The sequence below is a fragment of the Poeciliopsis prolifica genome, unplaced genomic scaffold, assembly GCF_027474105.1.
Source record: "Poeciliopsis prolifica strain line A6 unplaced genomic scaffold, Auburn_PproV2 SCAFFOLD164, whole genome shotgun sequence".
Classification (NCBI taxonomy): Eukaryota; Metazoa; Chordata; class Actinopteri; order Cyprinodontiformes; family Poeciliidae; genus Poeciliopsis; species Poeciliopsis prolifica.
In genome coordinates this window covers 139,659-163,182 of record NW_026562539.1, presented here as the reverse complement: position 1 = coordinate 163,182, position 23,524 = coordinate 139,659, and the positions used below count along the sequence as shown (strand labels likewise).

Here is a 23,524-nt window from a genome sequence, read left to right as displayed (position 1 = left end):
CCTGGCAGCTTCCAGTTTGTTACCTACTGCCAAGATCGACTCAGAACTTTCCACGTATTGAGCACCCATGCATTAAACTATTATGGTGTCAATAAAGGTGTCAAAACCATATTTATTTTAAATAATTTGAGAAATTAAAGGAATCTGAAATAATTGTTTATGGAGACCAAATTTGGCCTGAAGTTGAGATAAAGAGACAAAATTACCATCCAACAGATCACAAATAGTCCTGATGCCTAAATCTTTCCATTGTGTATAGCCTGAATCTAAAATGGAAGGCACAAATGAGGGATTCTTAGACTCAATACCAAATTGGTATTTGAATGATGCAGTTATTATTGTGTGCCAAGCTACTTATATTTGTTGGTGACAAAATAAGAGCACATATTTTATGAGGGGTGCAATCTTCCTTATCCATTGTGATCCACTTAGGTTGTGTAACCTTAGTGGTGTAACCATTGTGATCAAGCCATTTTGTAATAATGCAAAGTGAACAAGAGTCACAGTACAATGAAAAATTTGGGAGGGCCAGTGCGCCCTCGAATTTTGCCTTGCAAAATTGGAGGGTGCAGTGGAAGGCGCCCTCCAAGTTGTGGTGGTGGAAGGCGGTGAGCTAAATGCAGCAGACCCAGGTTGAAGTGAAATGATGGTTTTTAATGGTGTGAATATTCAAAATGCCACAGTCCAAAGCACAATCCAAAACAGTCCATGCACCTGGCAGCACAGCAGAGCAGAGCGGAAGGCTAGAGCTCAGCACTGGTAAAATAAAGCATCAGGTTAAACAAAAGGACAAAGAGACTGGCTCGACAGACATGCTGCGGCGGCGGCGGTGGTGGCGTCGGCGAAAAGACAAGGACCCAACAAGGAACAGGGAACACAGGTGGGGTTAAATATACAGAGGGTAATCACGGAACGAGACACAGCTGGGAATAATCAAGAGGCGACAGAACAACACGGACACTCAGACACAGAAACTCAAAATAAACACACAGAAAACTCAAATCCTGACAGTGAGCTTTGCTAATTCAATGCATTTCGTAGTCCCATAAAACTTGAATGATTATAGAATCAAGTCTCTTAAAAAATTCTTAGGGAAATAGATGGGAATATTTTGAAACAGATATAGGATCTGAGGGAAAAAAAACATTTTTATTGCATTAATTCTTTGCACCAGGGAAATGGCGAGACATCTTCCAAACTGAATGTTATTTTGCAGTTTTACCACAAGGAAAGAAAACTTAGCTTAAAGTGAATAAAAATCCCTAGTAATCTCTATTTTTAAAAAAAAGGTTTTATTGGGGGGTTAGGGTTAGTTAGTTCTGAAATTACCCCTGTTGACTGTAAAGCTGATGAACTCTCCTTCTCTGATAACTTTTACTTATCATTCAATGTGTTTCATCAACCAAGATAAGCTGGTTCATCTCCTTTAGGAACATTAAAGACATTAAAATTGATTCTCTTTCTGCTTCTATTACCTCCACTTTGACTTTTGAACATTCTAATGAACTTGCTGCTCATTGCAAAACTCACTTAACTCATATCCCAATTTCTTTGCTCCATTTAAAATACAGTTTTGTAGTGTTACTCATCCTGCCTTCTGGTTTATCCCTGAACTCTGATCTATTAAAGCCACATGTCGTCAATTGGAATGACTTCATAAAATACTTGGTCTTGCTGTCCACAAGTACATGTACATTTCTCACACATTTCATAACAAGATTATTTCACTCTTGACTCTTTATTTCTCCATTTTAGGGGGATGCATTTTTTGCCAAAGCAAATTATTACCTTGCCAATATTTGCATACTCCATTCTATTTCCCCCAAATATTATAGATAATAAAGTCTAAAGTCATTGCAGAGAAAACTGTAATGTCTGGAAAGTGTAATTACCAATATAAAACTGATATCTTAAATCGTTTTGTGGGACGGGGATAATTAATTAAGTAAGTCGTTTCCAGTGAAGGTTGTACTCCACCAAGGCCGTGATCTGCAGCTCTCACTGGAGTGGTTCGCAGCTGAGCGTGAAGCGGCCTGGACAAGAATCAGTCCCTAAAAGTCCAATGCCATGGTCTTGAGCCGGAAAAGGTTAGAGTGCCTTCTGTGGGTCAAGGGTGTCCTGCTCCAAGTGGTGGAATTTAAGTATCTCGGGATCTTGTTCACGAATGAGTGAAGAAGGGAGCGGGAGAGTGACAGGGATTGGTGCAGCATCTGCCGTGAATCGGGCGCTGTACCGGTCTGTTGTGGTGAAGAGAGCTGAGTCAAAAAGCGAAGCTCTTGATTTGCCGGTCGATCTACGTTCCTATCCTGATATATGGTTATGGGTTTCGGTTCATGATGGAAAGAACGAGATTTCGGATACAAGTGGCCGAAATGGGTTTCCTCCGTAGGGTGGCCTGGCTCTCCCTTAGCGATAGAGTGAGAAGCTCGATCATCCAGAAGTGACTCAGAGTAGAATCACTGCTCCTTCACGTTGAGAGGAGCCAGTTGTTGAGGTGGCTCGGGCATCTGGTCAGGATGCCTCCTGGGCGCCTCCGTGGTGAGGTGTTCCGGGCACGTCCCACCGGGAGGCCACTGGGAAGACTAAGGACAAGCTGGAGAGACTATGTTTCTTGGCTGGCCCGGGAACGCCGTGGGATTACTCTGGAGGAGCTGGAACAAGTGGCTGAGGAGAGGAAGTTTGGGCCTCCCTTCTGAAGGGATATCAGTAAGACTTTAAAAACAAATGTTTTTTTCTCAGAATAAAAAGGATTAAAAAAATTATGTTAGAATGGTGCTTATGAATTTCTTTTAACATTTGGTCTACAAAGTCACAACATTCATAGTTTCTTTTAAGATGGACATTTTTGTTCCATTAGTCTTTTTATTTTTCACAATGTAGTGTTAGGCTTTTCTCTATTTTTTAAGTATGGCATATGTTTGTCATTAACTTCGTCTTTGTTGGCGTATTATCTCCACTTAATACCAAACTAACCTTATTTTTTATACTTTATTTTTGATTAGATTTTCATACATGGGAAACCAGAATAACAACAAGAAAGAAGAGAGAAAATAAATGATACTAACAAGTGGCTGGGGAGAGGGAAGTCTGAACCTCCCTTCTTAAGCTGCAACCCTCGCGACCCGACCCCGGATAAGCGGAAGACAATGGATGGATGGATGGATGGACGGACGGACGGACGGACAGACATGTTCTAAGCACCTATGTAGTCTGTACAGCATCTTCTTATAAGATTTACTTTTATAAGCATCAATAAAGATATTAATCTTGTCCTGGTCAGTTTTTACAATATTTTAATTTCTTATTAAAGTGGTGCCTGGGCTGCAAACCAAACTAACTTTTATCCACATAAAAGACATGTTTATTTTTTTCCAAGTAACATCTGAATATCTATCATGTATTTAATTAGTCAAATTGTAGACTTTTTAATTATTAGTCAATTTTAATGTGTATTTTTTGCCATCCTGGACATAAGGTAACATTCACAGAGCAAGCTGTATCTGTCAAAAAAAGAAATAAGTAAATTAAAAATCAGTTTTCAAAGAAACTATTGAACTATATATATTTTAAACTAGTGAACATGTGTGATTATATAAAATTTTGCTCGGTATTCAAGAAGTTATAACAAAACACTTTTGAACAGTTAATTGTCTCCTGCAATTATTTTGGTAAGCAAAAATACCTCTCCTGTACATTTAAAATAAATTGTGTTGCAGTTGCAGTACTTTTTAGAAGAACAAATGCCTAAACAGGGAGTAGTCTCGCCATTTTGGATGTCGAAGTTGCGACACGGGGGCAAACTGTCCCAATTCTAAAATTTTTTGCACACTTGTAACCCTATCAATCATCTTATGTTCACTTCAATTTAGTCCACACTTCAGAGAGGGTCAGAGGGTGCAGGCTGAGTATTGGGACTGGGCCCAAGTATAGAAGTCGGCCTGGATATTTGCAGGACCCTAAAGGGGCGAGGTGAAACACAGATATGAAGAATTGGGGCACACTATGCACTCAGACCCTTCAACATGAACATGCATTTGAAGGACACAAGGGCTCACACCCTCAAACCAGGTTTGAGGGTGTGAGTATTGGGACCGGAGCTCACTGTTTACATCCATCACTGCTGTTATTTTTATTGACCCATCGTACTAACAACCTTGTTCATATAATAAATTTCTTATTTAATGGAAACACTGCAATTGCAAAATTATTATTTTTTTGACATTAACATAATATAGACATCTTTCTGATTTTTACTGACAGGTGACATCTAACATTAAGGTGTATTATCGCCATCTACTATGCTGGAGTGTAGGCCAGAGAGAACCTCCCTTTAATTTAAATTCCCTAACCCTTTTCCTTCAAAAATTTTAGAACTGCTTTATTTATTTTATGTTTAATTAATATCTTATTGAGTTTTAATGTCTCTATATCATATTTCCTAATTTTTTTATCTTTTCTCTATTTACTGCATATTTTTCACAATGAATTATTACATGTTCTAGTGTTTCCATATCCATACCATACTCACAACTACCTGTTGGATGTTTACCTATCAAATGTAAAGTTTTATTTAATCCAGTCCGAGTCGCAATCTTGTCATTACTACTTGATCTTTTTGATTTTCTCCAATTATTTCCATATTCCTAACTTTCTTATGTGCATAAAATAAATGACGATCTTTACTTCCTTCATCCCACAATTGTTGTATTCAGATTTAATTTTGCTCTGAATAATTGATTTTATTTCATATTTACAATAGGCTATTACCAAAATTCCACTTTGTTTTAAGGACACCTTAGTTAAAAGATTTGCCATATCATTCCCTTCTATATCTTTATAAGCAGGTATCCACATAAACCTAATCTTTATTTGAGCTTGTGTCATACTTCATAAATTTCATATACCAACTCCATTCGACTGTCAGATGAGACATTTAAAATGGACATTAATGATGATAATGAATCTGAAAATATCAGTACTTTTTCAATTTTATTTTGCTCTACGTGGGTAGAGCAAAATAAGTTGTGTAAGGCCATATAGTATAGAATCGTTAACATTTCCACTACAGTGGTCAGCTCTTTGCTTCTTAAATACACTGAGTTCAGGAATAGCATAAACAAATCCTGTTTTATTGTAAATTTAATCTTTTGAACCATCTGTATATGTAATTGTAAAGGATTTATACATACTCTTAATTCTGTCATTTACAAAACTTACCCAGTTATTATCTTTATAAACCTGCATTTCTTTATAAACCTCTAGATCAGGGGTGTCAAACTCCAGTCTCAAGGACCAGTGTCCTGTAACGTTTAGATGTGCCTCTGCTGCATCACCTGAATAGAATAATTAGGTCATTAAGGCTCTGGAGAACTGATCTACACAAGGAGGAGGTACTGAAGCCATTTCATTCCAGTGTTTTGTATCTGTGACACATCTAAAAACTGCAGGTCCCTCGAGGACTGGAGTTTGACACCAGGGCTCTAGATCAACATTCGCACATGGAAACAACCAAAAAGGTGTAATTGGATAAGGCACATTTGCGGCACAGTATCTCTTTCCCTGTTTACCTTTTTCCCTAATGCATTTATCTGCTGCCCATGCAAAAGGGTCTATTTGAGCTTTTCCACTCTCCAAGCAAGGATTCTTACTACTCCATCAATGTTCCCTCTAATTTTTCATGTGTCTGGGCGTACACATGAAAAAGCTTCCTGAGCACACTGAGGACCACTGTGAGCATCATCAGTGTACACGGCGTGGCCACGCACAAGTATCATAAATCTGGGATCATAGAAAGTTGCATGGCTTATTTAAAAAATCAAATTACATCAGCAATTTTCATTCGTTTGCTTTTAATTTAAGTGATTTGCTCAATTAAAATAACAAAAAAAAAAAAGAGAAAACATTGCTGTTCATGAGATGCATGCTATAAGTAAGAGTCCTGCTTCAGCCAGGGTGAGAAATGAGACATTACACCTTTCAGACATAAATGTTTGTTCATATTAAAACATTCACATTTTGCACAATGAAATGTTTTCTGTAGCTTGTGATGCAGTATAAATTCTTGTAAAATATTTAATTACAGTTTTTTTCACGTCTGCCCTTCTCACTTCTCACATCTTCTCACTTCTTCTCACTTCTTCTCACTTCTCCAGTGGTTGTTCACTTAGCCCAGGTTGATGGTCAGTCTGCTTCTTGCTTTATGTACTTGAATTCAGCATATTGACTGTTAATAGCCTCCATAATCTGTGGGTGGAGGAGAATGGCCTCATAATTCTTTGCCAGTGTACAAATGTCTGCTTATCCATAGTCAAAAGTCTGAACTCAACATTTCAATATCAAATGCAGACCATTTCTTTCATTTGATTTGATTCCATTTGATCTTAGAAGAAGTGCATTTCTTTTTTTTTACTTTGGTTTGGTGAGTGGATGTCCCACGTAGACATGATAAGGTGATGGCTTTATATTTCTTAACTCTACCGCACTATTCTCACCTGCACGGCGCATTATGACCAAGGCATGTAACCCACGTACACACAGCCAATCAGCGTGCGCTGATTGGCTGCGTAGCGAAAGTGAACCGTATCGTATCATTGGCTGGATTCCTGTCACTCACTGAGTTCGATCACAAAGTAGTACGGAAAAAATTTTTATTGGTCCATAGTCAAAACTGATGTCTGAGCTCAATGTCTACTTTACGTTGGACTTTATTATATGCGCTACATGGATTTTCTTGTGCGCTGAGAATATGTGAGCAGTGCGCGATTGCGCAGGCGCAGCTTAGAGGGAACATTGTACTCCATTATTCTCCTCCTTATGTCCGTGCAAACTCACCCAATTTATGCATAATTTGCTTTTGTCTTAAATATAAAGGAATTTTCCCCATTTCCACCTGAACTTCCAAAGATCGAGAAGTCTTCAAAGCTCCACAGCATAATCTCAAAGCTTGATTCTGAATTATTTCTTTTTTACTTTTCACTGTTTTCACAGCCTGCTGTAAAATACACATCCTTAATCCAACACTGATCTGATCAAGGCAATATAAATCTTTTTTAAATAAATTTTATTTGCGCCCCAATTTAATCCTCACAATATAGACAAAATTTGCACATATTTTGTGAAGGAACGCACCAACAAGAAGGTGTTGCTGAGAGACGGCAGCAGCTCCGACGGTTAAAAGGTCTGAATGCATGATTGGTTACAGCTGTGCAGCTCTGCGTGTGCAGAAATAGTCCTGACATCTTAATTAGGCATATTGTGGAGGATCATGGATGATATGGCACTGGAACGTTACTTTGATGATTCTATCGCAAATGTAAGTATATAGTCCTGAGCTGGAGAAGTGGACCTGGACCTGAACTGGGAGGGAAACTTAAATAAACACACAAGCTTAAACTTAAAACCATATTTTACTCCATAAGCATTTTCAAAAATAAATAAAGCTTAAGGTTTAACTACATTGATTTATTGAATGACTCATTTAGTGTTGTACTTAAAAAGATCTAACTGAATTTTTTTAAACAAAATAATTAAATTTTGTATTCAAAATATCTTGCCGTATTAAGGAGCTTGTGATATTGTGCAGTCTGACAAGTTTTTCAGGACCCCACGATTCACTTACACAAATATAAGAAGATTGAATGACTTATTAATTTCAGCAATGTATTTCAGTATGTCAAACATTGATGTATTGACCATTTTGTTTACATTTCTTGTATTTACAATAAAATAGCATATTGCCTGAGCCACACTTTTTCTTCCTAATCAACATATTTATATGCTTACATTACAGTGCTTTGTGTATAGATAGCTTCTTGATACTAACTTCTTTGTGGAGGTTATGTAAAAGAGTTCAAATCAGCAGTCCTCAACATAATTTTGTAGGTGGGAGCACAATAATTTATAGTCATTTGTTTGGCGTGTTCAATATTTCTGTTGTCTTTTAACCTGAATTTTGTGTTTTGAAAAACAGATGACATAATATATAATGCTTTGTAGAATGAATTTAACATATGGAATTGAAATGCTGAAATACCTTTTCAGATGAATAGAGATGCACTTGGCTACAGATTTCTGACATCCTGGGTCCAGATAGATATTTTGCTCAGACATCAAGAAGTTTGGTTGACATCAAATATAGTGTCTCATTTAGTGTTGTATAAAATTAGTTACTAACTTAATCTTAGAACAACTTAGCTGGAATCTAAAATGAATTGCTTGGAGATATTCATAAACAGTAAACTGATAAATATTTCTGTTGTAGTGAGCAGATTAATGAAATGATGTCTAAACTTTAGATTGGAAATTGTAGTTGAACCTCAGGTCAGCTGACAGCTTTGCTCACAGCATTTGGTAACTTCCAGACACCAACAGACAAAATGGTAATGGCCAACCATCAGGAGATTATAAGCAACAGAGGACAGCTGTTGTGTTTGATGGGAGGTAAAAGGAACTGCACTGATTGTGATCATTTGGAGCACTTGGGTCAGTGGCACCACACTGGAGAAGTGGCTCCAAATTGTGGCTCTGGAGAGACATCTGACATTTACATCCAGAAGAATGCAGCATTCTCTCACTCTTTCCCTGCGATTAAGGGCAGTTTGAAGGAAAGATAATTGAAATGGTTCATCAAACTTATTTTAGACTTATTTTTTCATCACCAACAGGCTTATTTTGAAAACAATATTCTTGGCCATAATTTGACAGTGTTAGGCCTCCTGCTGGAAGCCCCACAGTAACCCTTCTTTACTTTGTTTTCATGCAGGATCCGAGCTACAAGGTTGAGGAGGAGCTTGATTTTCAAAGCTCTCTCAAAGAATCACAAGCATCAAGCACCAACTCACAGAATTCATCCAATCTACTGGGTGAGACTGAAACAAGTGGCAGGTTGGGTAATGATCTAGACCTCAGCTTCCTACCTGATGACTTCAGCAATCAAAGCTCTAGCAGCACAGGTATTAAAGGGGTATGTTATTATCCAATAAGCTTTTTTTGTTCGTAAGGGCATGTATATTCAAGAATAACTGCTACTTGTACAGTCAAATAAATAACATATCTGTGTCACAAAGATGAATGAATATTAGCTCAAAAGCAATACTGTGTATCCTTATGAGTAATAGATACAGTACTCCTCCTATAGAATAGAATAGCATTTATTGTCATTGAACAGGATTCAACAAAATTTCTATTGCAACTCCCGTGCAAAAAGTCAAATATATATACAATATTAAATAAACAAACACACAATAATAATAATAATATATAAAACTAAAATTAACTAAAGACACTCAACCACACCAAAGAAGAAGCAGCAGGTCCAATTATGGTAAAGTGCAGATGATGTGACAGTGCAAATGCAGAACAATATGGGGGGGTGTATGTGAGGTTATGATATGTGGGAGGGGGCGGCAGGGAGTAATGGCTCTGACGGCTGTGGGGAAGAAACTGTTTCTCAGTCTGTTTGTTGTAGTCCGTATATTCCTGAACCGCTGGCCTGATGGCAGCCACAAACAGTCTGTGGCCCGGGTGGCTGGAATCCATGGCTATGGATCCAGCTCTCTTGACCCGGCCTATGTAAATAGAGTCCAGGTCCGGGAGGGGGCATCCCACAATGCCTTGTGTTGTTCTCACCACCCGTGTCAGTTGTTTCCTCTCCAGTGCTGTGCAGCCACCATACCACACAGTCACGTTGAGGCAGAGAGGACGCTCTCGATCGCCCTGTAAAAGTTCACGAGCAGCCATGAAGAAAGTCCAGCACGTCTCAGTTTCCTGAGGAAGAAGAGCCTTTGTTGTGCTTTCTTCACCAGGTGGGAGGTGTTGGTATTCCAGGAGAGGTCAGACGTGATGTGGAGGCCCACGAACTTGATGCTGTCCACACGCTCCACCTCTTCTCCATCTATGAGAAGGGGAGTGTGATCCGTCCTCCTGGACCTTCTGTAGTCCACAATGACCTCCTTGGTCTTCCCTGTGTTCAGCACCAAGTTATTGGCTGAACACCACTGAGTGAGCTGCAGAATCTCCTCTCTGTAGTGGGTCTCGTTGTTGTCTGAAATGAGACCCACTACTGTTGTGTCGTCCGCGAACTTGACGACTGTGTTGGTGGGGTGGATGGCAATACAGTCGTGTGTAAACAGGGTGAAGAGAGCTGGGTTGAGCACACAGCCCTGCGGCGTGCCTGTGTTGAGGACCAGTGGGGACGATGTTGAGCCACCTATTCTCACCACCTGACGCCTGTTGGTGAGGAAGTCTCTGATCCAGTGGCACAGTGAAGCAGGCAGCCCCACCTTGAGTAGCTTCAGCACCAGCTTGTCTGGGATGACGGTGTTAAATGCTGAGCTGAAGTCTACAAATAGCATCCTGACGCAAGTGTTGGGATGCTGCAGATGGGTCAGGGCTGTGTGCAGAGTGATGGAGACAGCATCCTCTGTTGACCGGTTCGCTCTGTAGGCGAACTGGAGGCTGTCCAGGTCTGCAGGGATGAAGTGTCTGATGTACCTCAGAAGAATCCTCTCAAAGCACTTCATGATCACCGGGGTCAGAGCGACGGGCCGGTAATCGTTCAGGCTGGTGATGGTCGTCTTCTTCGGTACAGGGATGATGGTGGAAGACTTGAGACACTCAGGAACCATGGTGAACTGCAGGGACAGATTGAAAATGTCCAGAAACACTCCTGCCAGCTGGTCGGCGCATCCTTATGAGTAATGGATACAGTACTCCTCCTATAGCATTTTTTATGTGGCCTGGAAGAATATAAATGAGCAAGACAAAAAAAATGCAATGCAGATATGAATAGCTAATACATAAATAAATGAAACAACTTAAGGATACTAGTCGGTGATAATTTAATAAATAAAGAATACATCTTTAGGCAATTCAGCATATTCTTTTGAAAATTGAAAGAAAACTGTCAAAGCATGCCTGTTGGCATTCTGATGCAGAAAATGAGCAAATTTATATATATATATATATATATATATATATATATATATATATATATATATATATATATATATACACACACACACACACACACAAGTCTAAACACCAGAGCAATAGAGGCCCAGATCTACCACACCAGACAAGACCCAAGGTGTAGGTTGTGCAAGGAGGCCCCTGAGACAGTCCAGCACATCACAGCACGGTGCAAGATACTGGCAGGGAAAGCGTACATGGAGCGACATAACCAAGTGGCAGGCATTGTGTACAGAAACATCTGTGCAGAATATGGACTGGAAACCCCGAGATCAAAGTGGGAAACACCCCCAAAGGTGGTGGAGAACACCAGAGCTAAGATCCTGTGGGACTTCCAGATCCAGACAGACAAAATGGTAATGGCAAACCAACCAGACATTGTTGTAGTGGATAAACAACAGAGGAAAGCCGTTGTGGTAGATGTAGCAATACCAAGTGATTGCAACATCAGGAAAAAGGAGAAGCTGGAGAAATACCAGGGCCTCAGGGAAGAACTGGAGAGGGCCTGGAAGGTGAAGACCACAGTGGTGCCTGTGGTCATCGGGGCCCTCGGGGCAGTAACCCTCAAACTATATATATTTAAATAAATATATATTTTTAAATAAACATACTCATCACATTACCACATGCAGCAAATACAGGGACAGTAAAATAGAGGGATGTGCTGAATTTATGGTCTCATAACAATTGTATGCAGTTGCCTAAATAAAGGGGAGGGTCGTCATACCTGCTAGTTGAACTTAGTCCATTCTCCCCAAAAGTATTTTACGCTTTGTCTACTCAGGTTTTGGATATACTACTTTTGTTCATCACACAAAATACAACCAAAAATGTCCAAAAACAATTGGATAATAAAAACCTCACATGACTTTCAAGCCTTAAAAATATTTGTTGACGTAAATCATACCATAGAAGCACAGCAAATACTGTGATTTTAAAGCCACATCTTCAGTCAGTTGAAGCAAAGTTTGATCTGTTGTAAAGGCATCTCAATTAACTCACAATGTTTCTGAAAAGTTTTGGCAATGACCTAAAAGTAACTGTAACATACAGTCAGATTTCACATTTCAAACTTACTGAAATAACTCCAACATTCTAATTTTTAGGGCACATGGCACACTTTGTAAAAATAACTAAACTTCACAGTTTATTTCTCTTTCTAAGGTCTTTTATTTTTCTTTTAGTCCTCGCTACAGCAGCCACAAATCAAAATGTTGAGCTTGATGTTTTGGAGGAAAGTGGCATAAATCTGGATAATAATTTGCATGATACGGCTGCAGTGAAACGTCAAGTCACAGTCGATTTGGGATCGAAGAGCAATGTTTCCTCGTTCTGTCCTATGACTCCAATGACCCCGATGACTCCAATGACCCCTGTGACAGAGAAATCGGGAATCATTCCACAGCTACAGTAAGTTTAGGAATGCCACTGAAATATATTCTATGTACTTTGTCAGGGTTTGTACAGTTGGGGATCATATTTTTGGAGTTTGCTGACCCAGGCTGGATATTACAATTGTAGTGCAGAGACAAATGTAGATTAGGAGGTAAAAATAAGATTGTTGGGGACATCAGCTGGTCCATATATGAGGATGAGAACAAGAAATGTTTTTTAATCTAATATTATATATATATAAATATTATAGATTATAACATAGGCTTTTGGAATTAAGCAGAGCCAACTGCCTCACATCACCAGGTGCTCTTAGGTGTGTTATGGCTAAAACTTTATATGTTTCATAATGTATTTTTAGTTTAGATCATAAACTTATGTGGAAAAAAAATTCTAATCTGTGTGAAACAGATCAGGCTTGAGACTCTGACAAATAGCAAAGAGCAAAATTCTTTTATTTCATCGTTTGCAAACAGAGCACACAGCAGCCACAGCACAACACCTGTACCTACAATGAGTTCTGCAAGCTCTCACAATATATAGGATTCTTTACACAATGTGGTCACTCCCTGGCCCAGAGTCAATTCCAGTTGAACAGGTTTAATGCCCAGTCATGTAGCCACAGGATGGACAGGATGCAACCTCTTCCTTACTGAAAGGTCAGTTAATTATGTAGTTGACAAACATCTTCTTGTTCAAAATATGGGAGTTTCCAAAAATTAGGATACTAATGGAACAATTTTCCATACCAAAAACATTATTAGACCTTGTACGTACTCTGAGCTTCTAACATTCAATGGAGAAATTTGTTAGACCTTTGGGCTTATTCCATCTTACTGTATTTACCGAAACTATTTAACAAACTCCTTCTCCTTGCTTTGGTACCTGTGGTGAGACATTAGTCCACTCATCAGTCTGCTGCAACTGCTGTAGAGAGAGGAAACCTTTCTGACTGGTTCTTGGCCTACATACTTTATCAGACTTAACAATTATAATGTTAAATGACTAAAATAATTACATAAAATTGTCAAAAGAAATAACACATTTTTCACTTCACACTAAAATAATCTCTGAGTCGAGGACTTTTCATTTTATTTTCTTATTATTGTTCTTCAGAAACAAGGAGCAGAATGATCTAAAATGGACTTTCTGAGCTTTACATCATGTTTTAATGTTATCTTCCCATCAAAAAATATCTGGAGTATTGCTTTGGTTCTTTCTCATGTATTTGAGAAGTCCTTTAATCTCCATTGGCAACCATTCCGTTGTAGAAACCTTAACAATGACCCTACACTGATCCCACTGAATCACAGTCGCTCATTTTGTTTGATATTAAATTATATAATCACGTATAGGATATCAGCTTAAAAGTCTACATCTTTGTCTATATTTTTTTAAATGTATAAAAGCAAAAAGCAATGGATAAAAAAATTGGTTGAGTATCCAATAAAAAGATATTGACATTTTTGGTTGTACAAAGAGTTTAAGCAGTAATTATTTAACTGAATACTTTTCTATTTGCAAGGCACAGTTATCTTTTGTTCTTTGCCCAGAAACATTGTTTCTACTGTAAACCTTGGCTGTCCATTGGATCTAAAATTCATTGCACTGCAAGCCAGAAATGCAGAGTACAATCCAAAGGTACACAGTTATGATCCTCCACCAATTACCTTCTCATTTTCGATCTGTATGTATTTAAGTTATTGATTTTCACCCATTTTTACCAGCGCTTTGCAGCTGTAATCATGAGGATCCGCGAGCCTCGAACAACGGCACTGATCTTCAGCTCAGGGAAGATGGTCTGTACAGGAGCCAAAAGGTCAGTCTCTTCTATTTATCTGGATCAGGCTGTTGAATTTTTATCTTAGAATTGAATTTAAAAGTCTTTGACTTTTTTATGTTCTATTTTAAGAGAATTTAAGAAAGTTTTATTCTTTTTAGAATGACCAATTGAAAAGATGTAAATGTTCCATGAGATTCTATGAGATGCTGGAGGAGTTATCCAATAGTTCTCAGTATTTTCTCTGAGTGGGTGAGGCTTCAGTGATGTGATCAAAGTACAATGGAATGATGCATGTATGATTTAGAGCCAACCTTATGTAAATGTCAAGAAATTGGAATTTTCCATGCTGCTGTGCTCCAAGGTATCAAATAAAAAATTGAACATGTATTATACAAAATAAAGTCAATGAGGGCGAAAAAGAGATACAATAAATAAGGAGCTTAATTTGGGGTTTTTACACCTACATCTCCAGGTTTCAAGTAGTTAATGGAATCGTGCTGCTGTGGCAGCACAGCAATGGATGGCATGTAAAAGAAAAGTCTTTCTGCTCTCCAGCGTTGTTCATATCTCGAAATGTCCAGATATAAACAATAATCTGCAGGGGAGCCATAAAAGTGTTTGGCTTCGCCCACTATTGAGTACATAAAAATCTGGAAATTTCATGTGAGGGACAATTATTTTTGAAATTAGTTTAGTTTTTGAATATGGAAAGACCTCCAAACAGTTCCATGTACTGCTTCAAAAGCTGTTTAGCCCTGGTCTGTTCTGTGTGTTTGAGCGGCTGCAGTGAGGAGCAGTCCCGTCTGGCAGCGAGGAAATATGCCCGGGTGGTCCAGAAACTTGGCTTCCCTGCCCGGTTTCTCGACTTTAAGATTCAGAACATGGTGGCCAGCTGCGACGTCTGCTTCCCCATCAGACTGGAGGGACTGCTTCTCACCCACCAACAATTCAGCAGGTACATTTATGAGCTTCATGTTGTAAACCATCACCAGACTTTTACGGGTTCATTCATACATAATTGGATCTTTTGAAAATATAAACATTTAGTCAACAGTAGAGACCCTGTAAGAGTCCAGCTAAAGTCACACTCAATCAGTTGAGCAGACTGATTTCTATTAAAGAAAGGCAGATTTGTTGCAATTTTTGAAGTAGAAGAGTGGACAATAGAAAGCTGGTGTCAAGTTTATTTCTCAGACAAGCGTATGGAGAGACATACAAGAGGTCTTGTGTGGCAAGAATGAAACTTTCTGATACAAATGATGTGCAGGATTGAATCTTTTCAAAGGCAGTTAGTCTGTCAAACAAAGTCGCCGAGCGACTGAATAGGGGAATCCTTGTTGACGCACCAGCTGATCAAAACGCAATTCAGGATGCATTTAGATGATTTACTTTTGTCAATATCCAAGCAGAACTGTGTCCAAGCGGCATAAAAAAACGTCCAAGCGGCATAAAAAAACGGATCTGTACCATTAAACAGTGATCAATCAATCAATCAATCAAATTTCATTTGTATAGCACATTTCAGCTACAAGGCATTTCAAAGTGCTTTACATCATAAACACAAAACACAAAGGCATGCAACATAGAAAAAAATACCAAGGTTTTTTTTTTTTCTTTTCTCCTTTTTTCCTCCCTCTCTTCAGAGACAAAAACATTCTAACTTAAGGCGGTCAGCAAAAAGGTAGACCTTCCCCCATCACCCACTCACTAAAGTCACCCAGGTGAGCAACAGGTGATCTACAATCACTAATGACACCACGTGATCCCGCGCTACGCCTGTCCACAACAGTTAGTTTCCCTGAAATTTTGCTCAGGAACACTTCCATGGATCAGTTACATGAAAACATTGAGAGTAACTTCTTTCAACTTCTGATGAACAATCAGGTAATCATCCAAACAAGATGAAGTACTGTGTTACAAAGAATACATGATTCAATGTATCAATGAGAAGCAAAACACACACACACACGCACACACAAAAATCTACATTTGGCTTTAATAAGCACTAAGAGAATGAATAAAGGATTTCTTTCTCAAGTTCATATCTAACATGTTGGGAGAGAATCCCCACTGATAAGAAAAGACTGACTATAAACTGCACATTTTTAAGTCACTATAAAACATGTCTAAAGTTGCAAATGTTGTTTATGCACCAAGTTGTTACTGTTGAAGGATGTTTCAGAAACAAGAAGTGTAGAAATGTTATGTCTTTAGATGTTCAAATATTCTATTTTAAAGAACATTCAACCAAAGTTGTGTGGTGCTTATCATGTAAGTTCTTATTAGACCAAAATGTTTTTGCTGATGCTGATCTAATACATTTCTGTTAAAGCTGTCTCATTACTGACTAGAAATTTTTTTATAATATGAAATTATTTTAGTTATATGTATTTAGGAGTATGACATCAGTAAATATTTGAGTTGTCTGATTCTTCATCAAATGTTTGACGGTAGGAAAAGCTAAAGGGACCAAGACTAAATTCACACCTGTTAATACTTGCTGACTAGCATCAAGCCACTTCTGATATCTGGAAACAACCTAAAAGTTTCATACAGAAAGTAAAACGGGTATATACAGACTATTTCCAAAATATCTGAATACCATAGAACAGTTGTTGAATTCCCAGAATTCCATTCAAAAAGTTTAACTTTCATAGTTTATAGATTCTATAAAACAGTTTAAAAGGATCCACAACTAGTTCAACATGTTGGTCTAAATATGTTGCAATGTCCCTTTTACCTAATAAATGCTGATTGTGAAACACCAAAACTCAAAATTACTTTTAAAAATGTTTGTTATATTTGTCACCCATGGAGTTCACCATCTTCTCACCGATGGATTGATGACGCGTTCTGGTCCATCTTGTACTGGAGTCTACAAAGTAATCACAGGAAGGCTAGCTTTTCCCGAGTAGATGTTTATCATATTGTCTTTGATTGTTGTAATTTTAAACAATGCCACACTGAGTCACTATTGGCTGTAACTAAAAAAAATGATAAAATAATAATAATCAAATTAAAATTTAGGCGAATATGAATAGAATTTCCCACATAAAAGAAAGGAGAGCGCAATGTGAGAGCACCAATTAGTGGCATGGCGAGGGTATTGCATATTTTCAGTGTGTACTGTTACTGTCTGTTTTGTGAAATTTAGACAGGATCGGGTTGATCGGTGCTAAATAATGACAACACGCTGTTCTGCAAGAATAAATGTGTCCTTTTACTCTGCCACAGATTACAGCAAACTCATTCACACAACAAACAATACGTGATGCTTAAATTCCTTCAGTTCCTTATCGTGACTCAAAGACTGGAGAGCCGTCAGTCTGGGCAGAGCAGCATACACGTGGCTGGGCGTCCGTACGAAACCCACAGCAGACTCTGCCAGACCTCCGCCTTTATACTCATTAACAATCGACTCCGCATGGAAGAAAGGAAATGACCAATTTCCTTCTCCCAGACGAGTCGACCAATCAGAGCGCTGCCACACCCTGTCGTGTAATCGCCACAAATTCAGAGCGTGATCGCTCCCCCATCAGCGTTCCCCCATCAGCGTTCCCCCATCAGCATTCCCCCATCAGCGTTCCTCCATCAGCGTTCCTCCATCAGCGTTCCTCCATCGGCGCTCGACCCCCGTTGTCCACGAGCTTCATGAATGAAATCCATGAGCTCGGAGCATGAGTAGTTAGTTACACAATGTAGGTTAAAGGTATATCAGAGTATAAAATGAATATAAAACATACAATTTATCAAAGAAGAACATAAAAAACAAATCATCATATCACTGTCTAAACAAAAATTGTAATTAGAATGTCTTCATGTAAATGGGTTAATGGAACAAAAATTCAATTTTCGTTGCATCATTGTCATGTAAATGGGGCTTGCATGGTGTTGGGCTACTGAGGGTCCCGGCCCACCATCTCTGCTTTTTGCGGATGATGTTTGCTTAATCAGGTCGAGATCTGCATGTCCTGCCCAAAGTGAATGAGGGAAGAAGGGAGCGGGAGATCAACGACGGATTGGTGCCGCGTCTGCTGTGAAGCGGGCGCTGTACTGGTCTGTCGTGATGAAGAGAGCTGAGTCAAAAAGCGAAGCTCTCGAATTACCAATTGATCTACGGTCCCAGCTTACATCTATGGTCATGAGCTTTGGGTCATGACCAAAAGAACGAGGTGGCGGATACAAGCGACTGAAATGGGTTTTCTCAGAACAGAAGGGGTGGCACTATAACTGACTCTGGGGATTTTATCGCAACAGAAATTTTTGTCTCACTGAATAAACGTTGTTTTTCTCATTAGATGTTGTATTATCCTAAAATATTGTCCTATGAATTGGTCTTCAGTAAACCTGAAATGTGGTGTTTAATTATCTAACTCATTGGTCTTACTCTAATGGACTGTGTGAATGATGTCTTCCAGTTATGAACCAGAGTTATTCCCAGGACTCATCTACCGAATGGTGAAACCTCGCATCGTCCTGCTCATCTTTGTATCTGGGAAGGTGGTTCTGACAGGTAATTAAATCTGTATACATTGCTACAGTATTTTTGCGAATGTTTGTGATATTTTGTGAGCTCCACATGCTATCGGCTTAATCTGCAGTAACTTCTATTAACAACTGCTCACCAGATCCCATCAGCAGTGGTGTGAACCGCCTGGTGGTAACATTAGGTTAAGGTAAAACACTGAGCAAACCGTGAACAGTGGTACCAGTGCGTCGCGATTTCTTTATATGAAGATGTCTGATTCTGACCAACAGCAGTGGGATTGACTCGGGCTGCCTGCAGTGAACTGGACATTTAATTCAGCACTGGGCAGCCCGTCAAAAGTTTTCTCTGCAGCAGAACCATGTCTGTGTTTGGGGTGAGGAAGGTTTTTTCCTGCTATTGTGAGGCCATTACAAAACTAAAAAGAAAGTTTTTCTAAGTTCTACATCACACCTATGGTTTTATTCACAAACAAGTGTGTGCTGGAAAAAAGATATATTGTAATTTTTGTCATAAACTTAAATATGTGTGAAAATAAAACCAGTTCTGTAGCACAACGTTCTATGCGATATTTTACACCTATTACATCACTACAATCAGTTGGTGTCAACTGTAAGGTTTCAACTCTGACTGGGAAACCTACGCCCTTTTTCCATTGGATCTACTTCAGCAGCTCGGCTCGGCTCTCCTTCAGTGTGACCACATTTTCACCAGCCTGACTTGGCGACACTCCAGTGGGGGTATTGCGCGCCGACTTCAGGCGTCATGGGCTGTGCTTCGTTACTATGCAACTTAGTAAAAGTTGTTTTTTGAGACAAAAGAAGAAGAGAGAGCAGGGCATTTATTTTATAGCCTGATTGTGATTTTTCTGAGATTTCAAGAAAGCTTTATTGTGGTGAGGACAGCAGCTGATCTTCACCTTGCAACAGGAGGTGCAGGTGAGCTAACAATTTTTGTATTAAACTACAGTGTAATACAGTGCCAAATGCACATGCACTAATTTTAGCCAGAATGTTACAAATAACTTAATAGTGTCAGAATTCATTCATAATATTCCTATGTGTTTTCAGATGTTGTCAAACTGCAGACCATCAGTGTGGTTCTTCCTGCAGCCTCTGAGTTGTAGGATGTGTCATTAGTGTCCTTCTTCCTGTCTGCAAGACCGTGTTTTACCTTCAGGACGTCCAGAAACCTTCACCTTTATGGAGCAGGAATCACATGACCCCAATGTGCTGATGAAACATTTCTAATTTGAAACAATGTGGCTAAATTACAGGAAATTACAGAGTTGAAGTGCATTAACACTTCTCAATATGTTTAATTATGATTCATCTGATGTTCAAGTCCACTGAGAAAAAATAAAGCCGTATTTCTTCCAATCTGACTGGTTCTAGTTTCAATCAAACTTTCAATGGTTTCCCCCATCCATTCATTTTCTAACAACCTTGTCCCTAGTGGGGTCAGGAGGTGCTGGTGCCTATCTCCAGCTGTGTTCCAGGCGAGATCAATGGTTTCACATTTTAGCGGTGGCTGCAGCAGGGCGCGATGGCTGGCAGCAGGGCGCGGTGGCTGCAGCAGGGCGCGGTGGCTGCAGCAGGTCGCGATTGCAGTGTTGCAGCAAATTTGACATGTTGCGCCGTTTGCGGCGGCACGGCCGGTGGTGGACCCAGGGCCGACGATGCAGGGACTTAAAAAGCAGGGCCAGCCTAAAATGAAATTCTGTGTGTAATGCTCGGAAAGCGAGTCGAGCAAAGCAGAGCCGGTGGAAAAGGGGCTTTATATTCATACACCGAACTCAGCTTGGTGTACGTATCACCTGTATGCTCATCAGGAGAGGGCCAGTCTTCTCCAGCTCTCATCAGGCGTGATAGAGGCCTGCATCCCTAAAGCTCTGTCCCTGCATAGTAGGTGCTTATCTCCAGCTATCATGACAGTTGCTCGGTCAGGTGTTAGCGGTTGCTATAACATAAACAAGCCAGAAGCTTGGAGCCAACTCTTTCCTTGCTTTATAAATTTTTTACACAATGTAAATGCATTGCTCCACACAGTATAAGATTTACTAAATGTACTATTAGTTGTTTTGAAAAAAAAAAAAAAGAAAAATCACGAGAGGAGTCTGTCACTATGTTTATCAATTTTTCTAAGTGAGTAAGTTGACGAGTACTTCTTTCGTCCTGATCACACCTCCACCCATCCCTCTGCTCGTCCCCTCACTCAGCCATGTCTCTGCCATGGGCAGGGTTTAGCTTTCAGGGGTTAGTTACACTTTCTGGCTGTAATTTTTTTTATTATTATTTTTATCAGTTTTATGGGTTTTCTATTAATATCTATCCTTCTTTAAGTTCTGCGCAGTGCTCCAGGATGATCAGTCTGGCTTAACCAAAACACTAATATACCATCAACAACATTTCCCAGCATGGTCTCTGAACAAATGCTTCATCTGAATCCTTCCTTGATGATGTTGTCAATCAGATCCAAAACGCTCCACAATCACCTGGCTCCCTTTGCAAATCTTCTTATCTAAGTGTGATTGTTGACTACATAATTTGACAACATTAAAATAATCAAACCTGAGCTGTTTGGAATTAATCTGCTGATCCAACTCCACTTTTTCTTTTTCAGTGGGAATGAAAGTGATCCTGCAGATGTATTTCATGCGCTTTGGCATTACATTTTCATCTGACAAAAACAGAAGAAATTTACTATTTACATTCAAGTGTACATTCATGTTCATTCATTTTATTTTATTTTATGTTATTAAATGTTGTTCAGCTTTGTCGTGGCTGCCACAGTTTCACAGCAGGTAAAAAGTACATTCACGCAAACTTTCATGCCACGTTAATTTTTATACACACCAACATATGCGTAAAATATGGCACCACATTTTTCCCCAAGATGTGCAAATTATTCCAGATTGACTTCTGGTATGGTTCGACTTTATTAAAATATAGCTCACATGACCAAAGAAAATGGGAGACAATGAAGGTGCTGGAAGTTGATTGGTGCATGAACTAAAATACATTTTCTAACTTGATTTCAAATGGAATATGAATAGCAACTAATTCATAATAAACTTAGTTCAGAATACTTAGTTTGTGATCTATGAACAAAGTGAATTTGTTTTAATTTGATTGTTTTGAATGTAAAAGTTGTTCTTGCTAAGGTCACAGCAGGGTTCTCACAACGCTGCTGTGAACGAGACAAAAATTCTTGACCTACCAAGAATTTTTGTACATTAAGCGTTGACGTATAAATTTTTTAAAAGTTGATCTGACTTTGTTACAGAATCTTATTTATATATTTTTTATTTGTGAATTTAATTTTCAGGAGCTAAGAACGTGCAGAGATCTACGAAGCCTTTGAGAACATTTATCCCATCCTGAAGGGCTTTAGAAAGCAGTGACAGCATTTTTGTTGTTGTGTCATTAAAATATGTGAGTTTAATGGTGTGTGGATATGTTAAATTCAGTGTGACACCATTCCTTTGGTTGAAAAACAGGAACATTTGGTTTAGAACTTGTTGACTTCCCTTGAACAAAATAAATATATTTTTTAAATGTTGACCCACCTAATTTTTTTGGGGGGTGAGGGATTCTAAACTGTGCATTGCCTTGGTTTGAGATGAAGGAAAGTATAGATTATTTATTACAATTCAAGAAAAGGTGGAGGAGTGTGTGGACAACATCAAATTCCTGGGCATCCACATCACTTCTGACCTAATCTGGTCGTTGAACACCTTCTTTCTGATGAAGACCCATTGAAGGAAACTGAAAGGGCTTGACTCCCTCCTCAGTTCCTCAAAAAAGTTTCTAGAGAGCATTTTCTGCCTCAGTATGACTGTGTGGTACGGCAACTGCACAGACCAGGAAAAAAAAAAAGATTTGGTCAAAATGGTGAAAACTGGCCAGTGCATCAAGAGGAATCAGTTATCAAACCTGGATCTAATATACACTGGCAGACTGCAAACGAAAGCCAGTTGTATTGTAACGGTACAGGTGTACAAAGAGCAGAACCACATGGCCAAGGAACAGCTTTTCCCCAAGAGCTGTAGAATCCATCTGGCCCCTTGCAGACACACTCTCACCCTTTGCTGGACCCAAAGGAAGCTTATCCAAATTATAAAAATTGCATAGCTTTATGTGTCAATATGAAATTACTGGTCAGTTTTTGCTACTATTACCTTCATTCATCTAATTCAGGGATATCAAGGTCAAATACACCAAGGGCCAAAAATCCAAATTTGCTACAAGCTGAGGACCGGCTTGTGTCTACGTTTATTAACACATACTGAAATGATTGCACAAAGCCTATTGGACCAAGAACTAACACAGTGTATATTATTTAATAATAAAATTAATAAAGCAATATTTTTTTATGGATCAAGTGAAACTATTTTTCAACCGGCAAACAGACAATAACAAACTTCCTTCAAAGAAAGTAACATGTTCTGTACATTAAAAGAACAAAGCAATGTTTTATATGACTGCCAGTAACCTCAAAGGAAAACATTTTCAACAGGCAAACAGCAAAAACTGTTATTGTTTTGAAAACCTAAATATGTTTGTTAATATCAAGATAAATACATAAATTAAAGTGCATGCACTATAAACTGAAAATGCATTATTGTGCTGCTCTGTAATGTCCATTTCTTGTCTTTGTGTGTTTCTGAGAAGTTTGATGCCTTCTGAGATTATATTCTTTCATTACAGCCAAACTTTCTCCACACAGAAGACACACAGGCAGTGATGGCTTAGTTACTTTAATCAGATTACTGATTACTCCTTGAAAAAGTAACTTAGTTGGGTAACTGATTACTTGATTTGGAAAGTAACTAAGTTAAACTAAAGTGACAATTTCAGTTACTTTTCGCAGCCGCTAATAACAACAACACTCTG

General features: G+C 38.9%; 1 protein-coding gene across 1 annotated transcript; it reads left to right on the top strand.

Moving 5' to 3' along the window:
* Positions 1 to 7,264: 7,264 nt before the first annotated feature.
* tbpl2 (TATA box binding protein like 2) lies at positions 7,265 to 22,032 on the top strand. Its single transcript, XM_055025892.1, is given in 8 exon segments — positions 7,265 to 7,312; positions 8,762 to 8,951; positions 12,153 to 12,378; positions 13,914 to 14,001; positions 14,088 to 14,179; positions 14,931 to 15,098; positions 18,562 to 18,668; positions 21,965 to 22,032. Coding segments are annotated over 8 exon segments (987 nt in total).
* Positions 22,033 to 23,524: the final 1,492 nt, after the last annotated feature.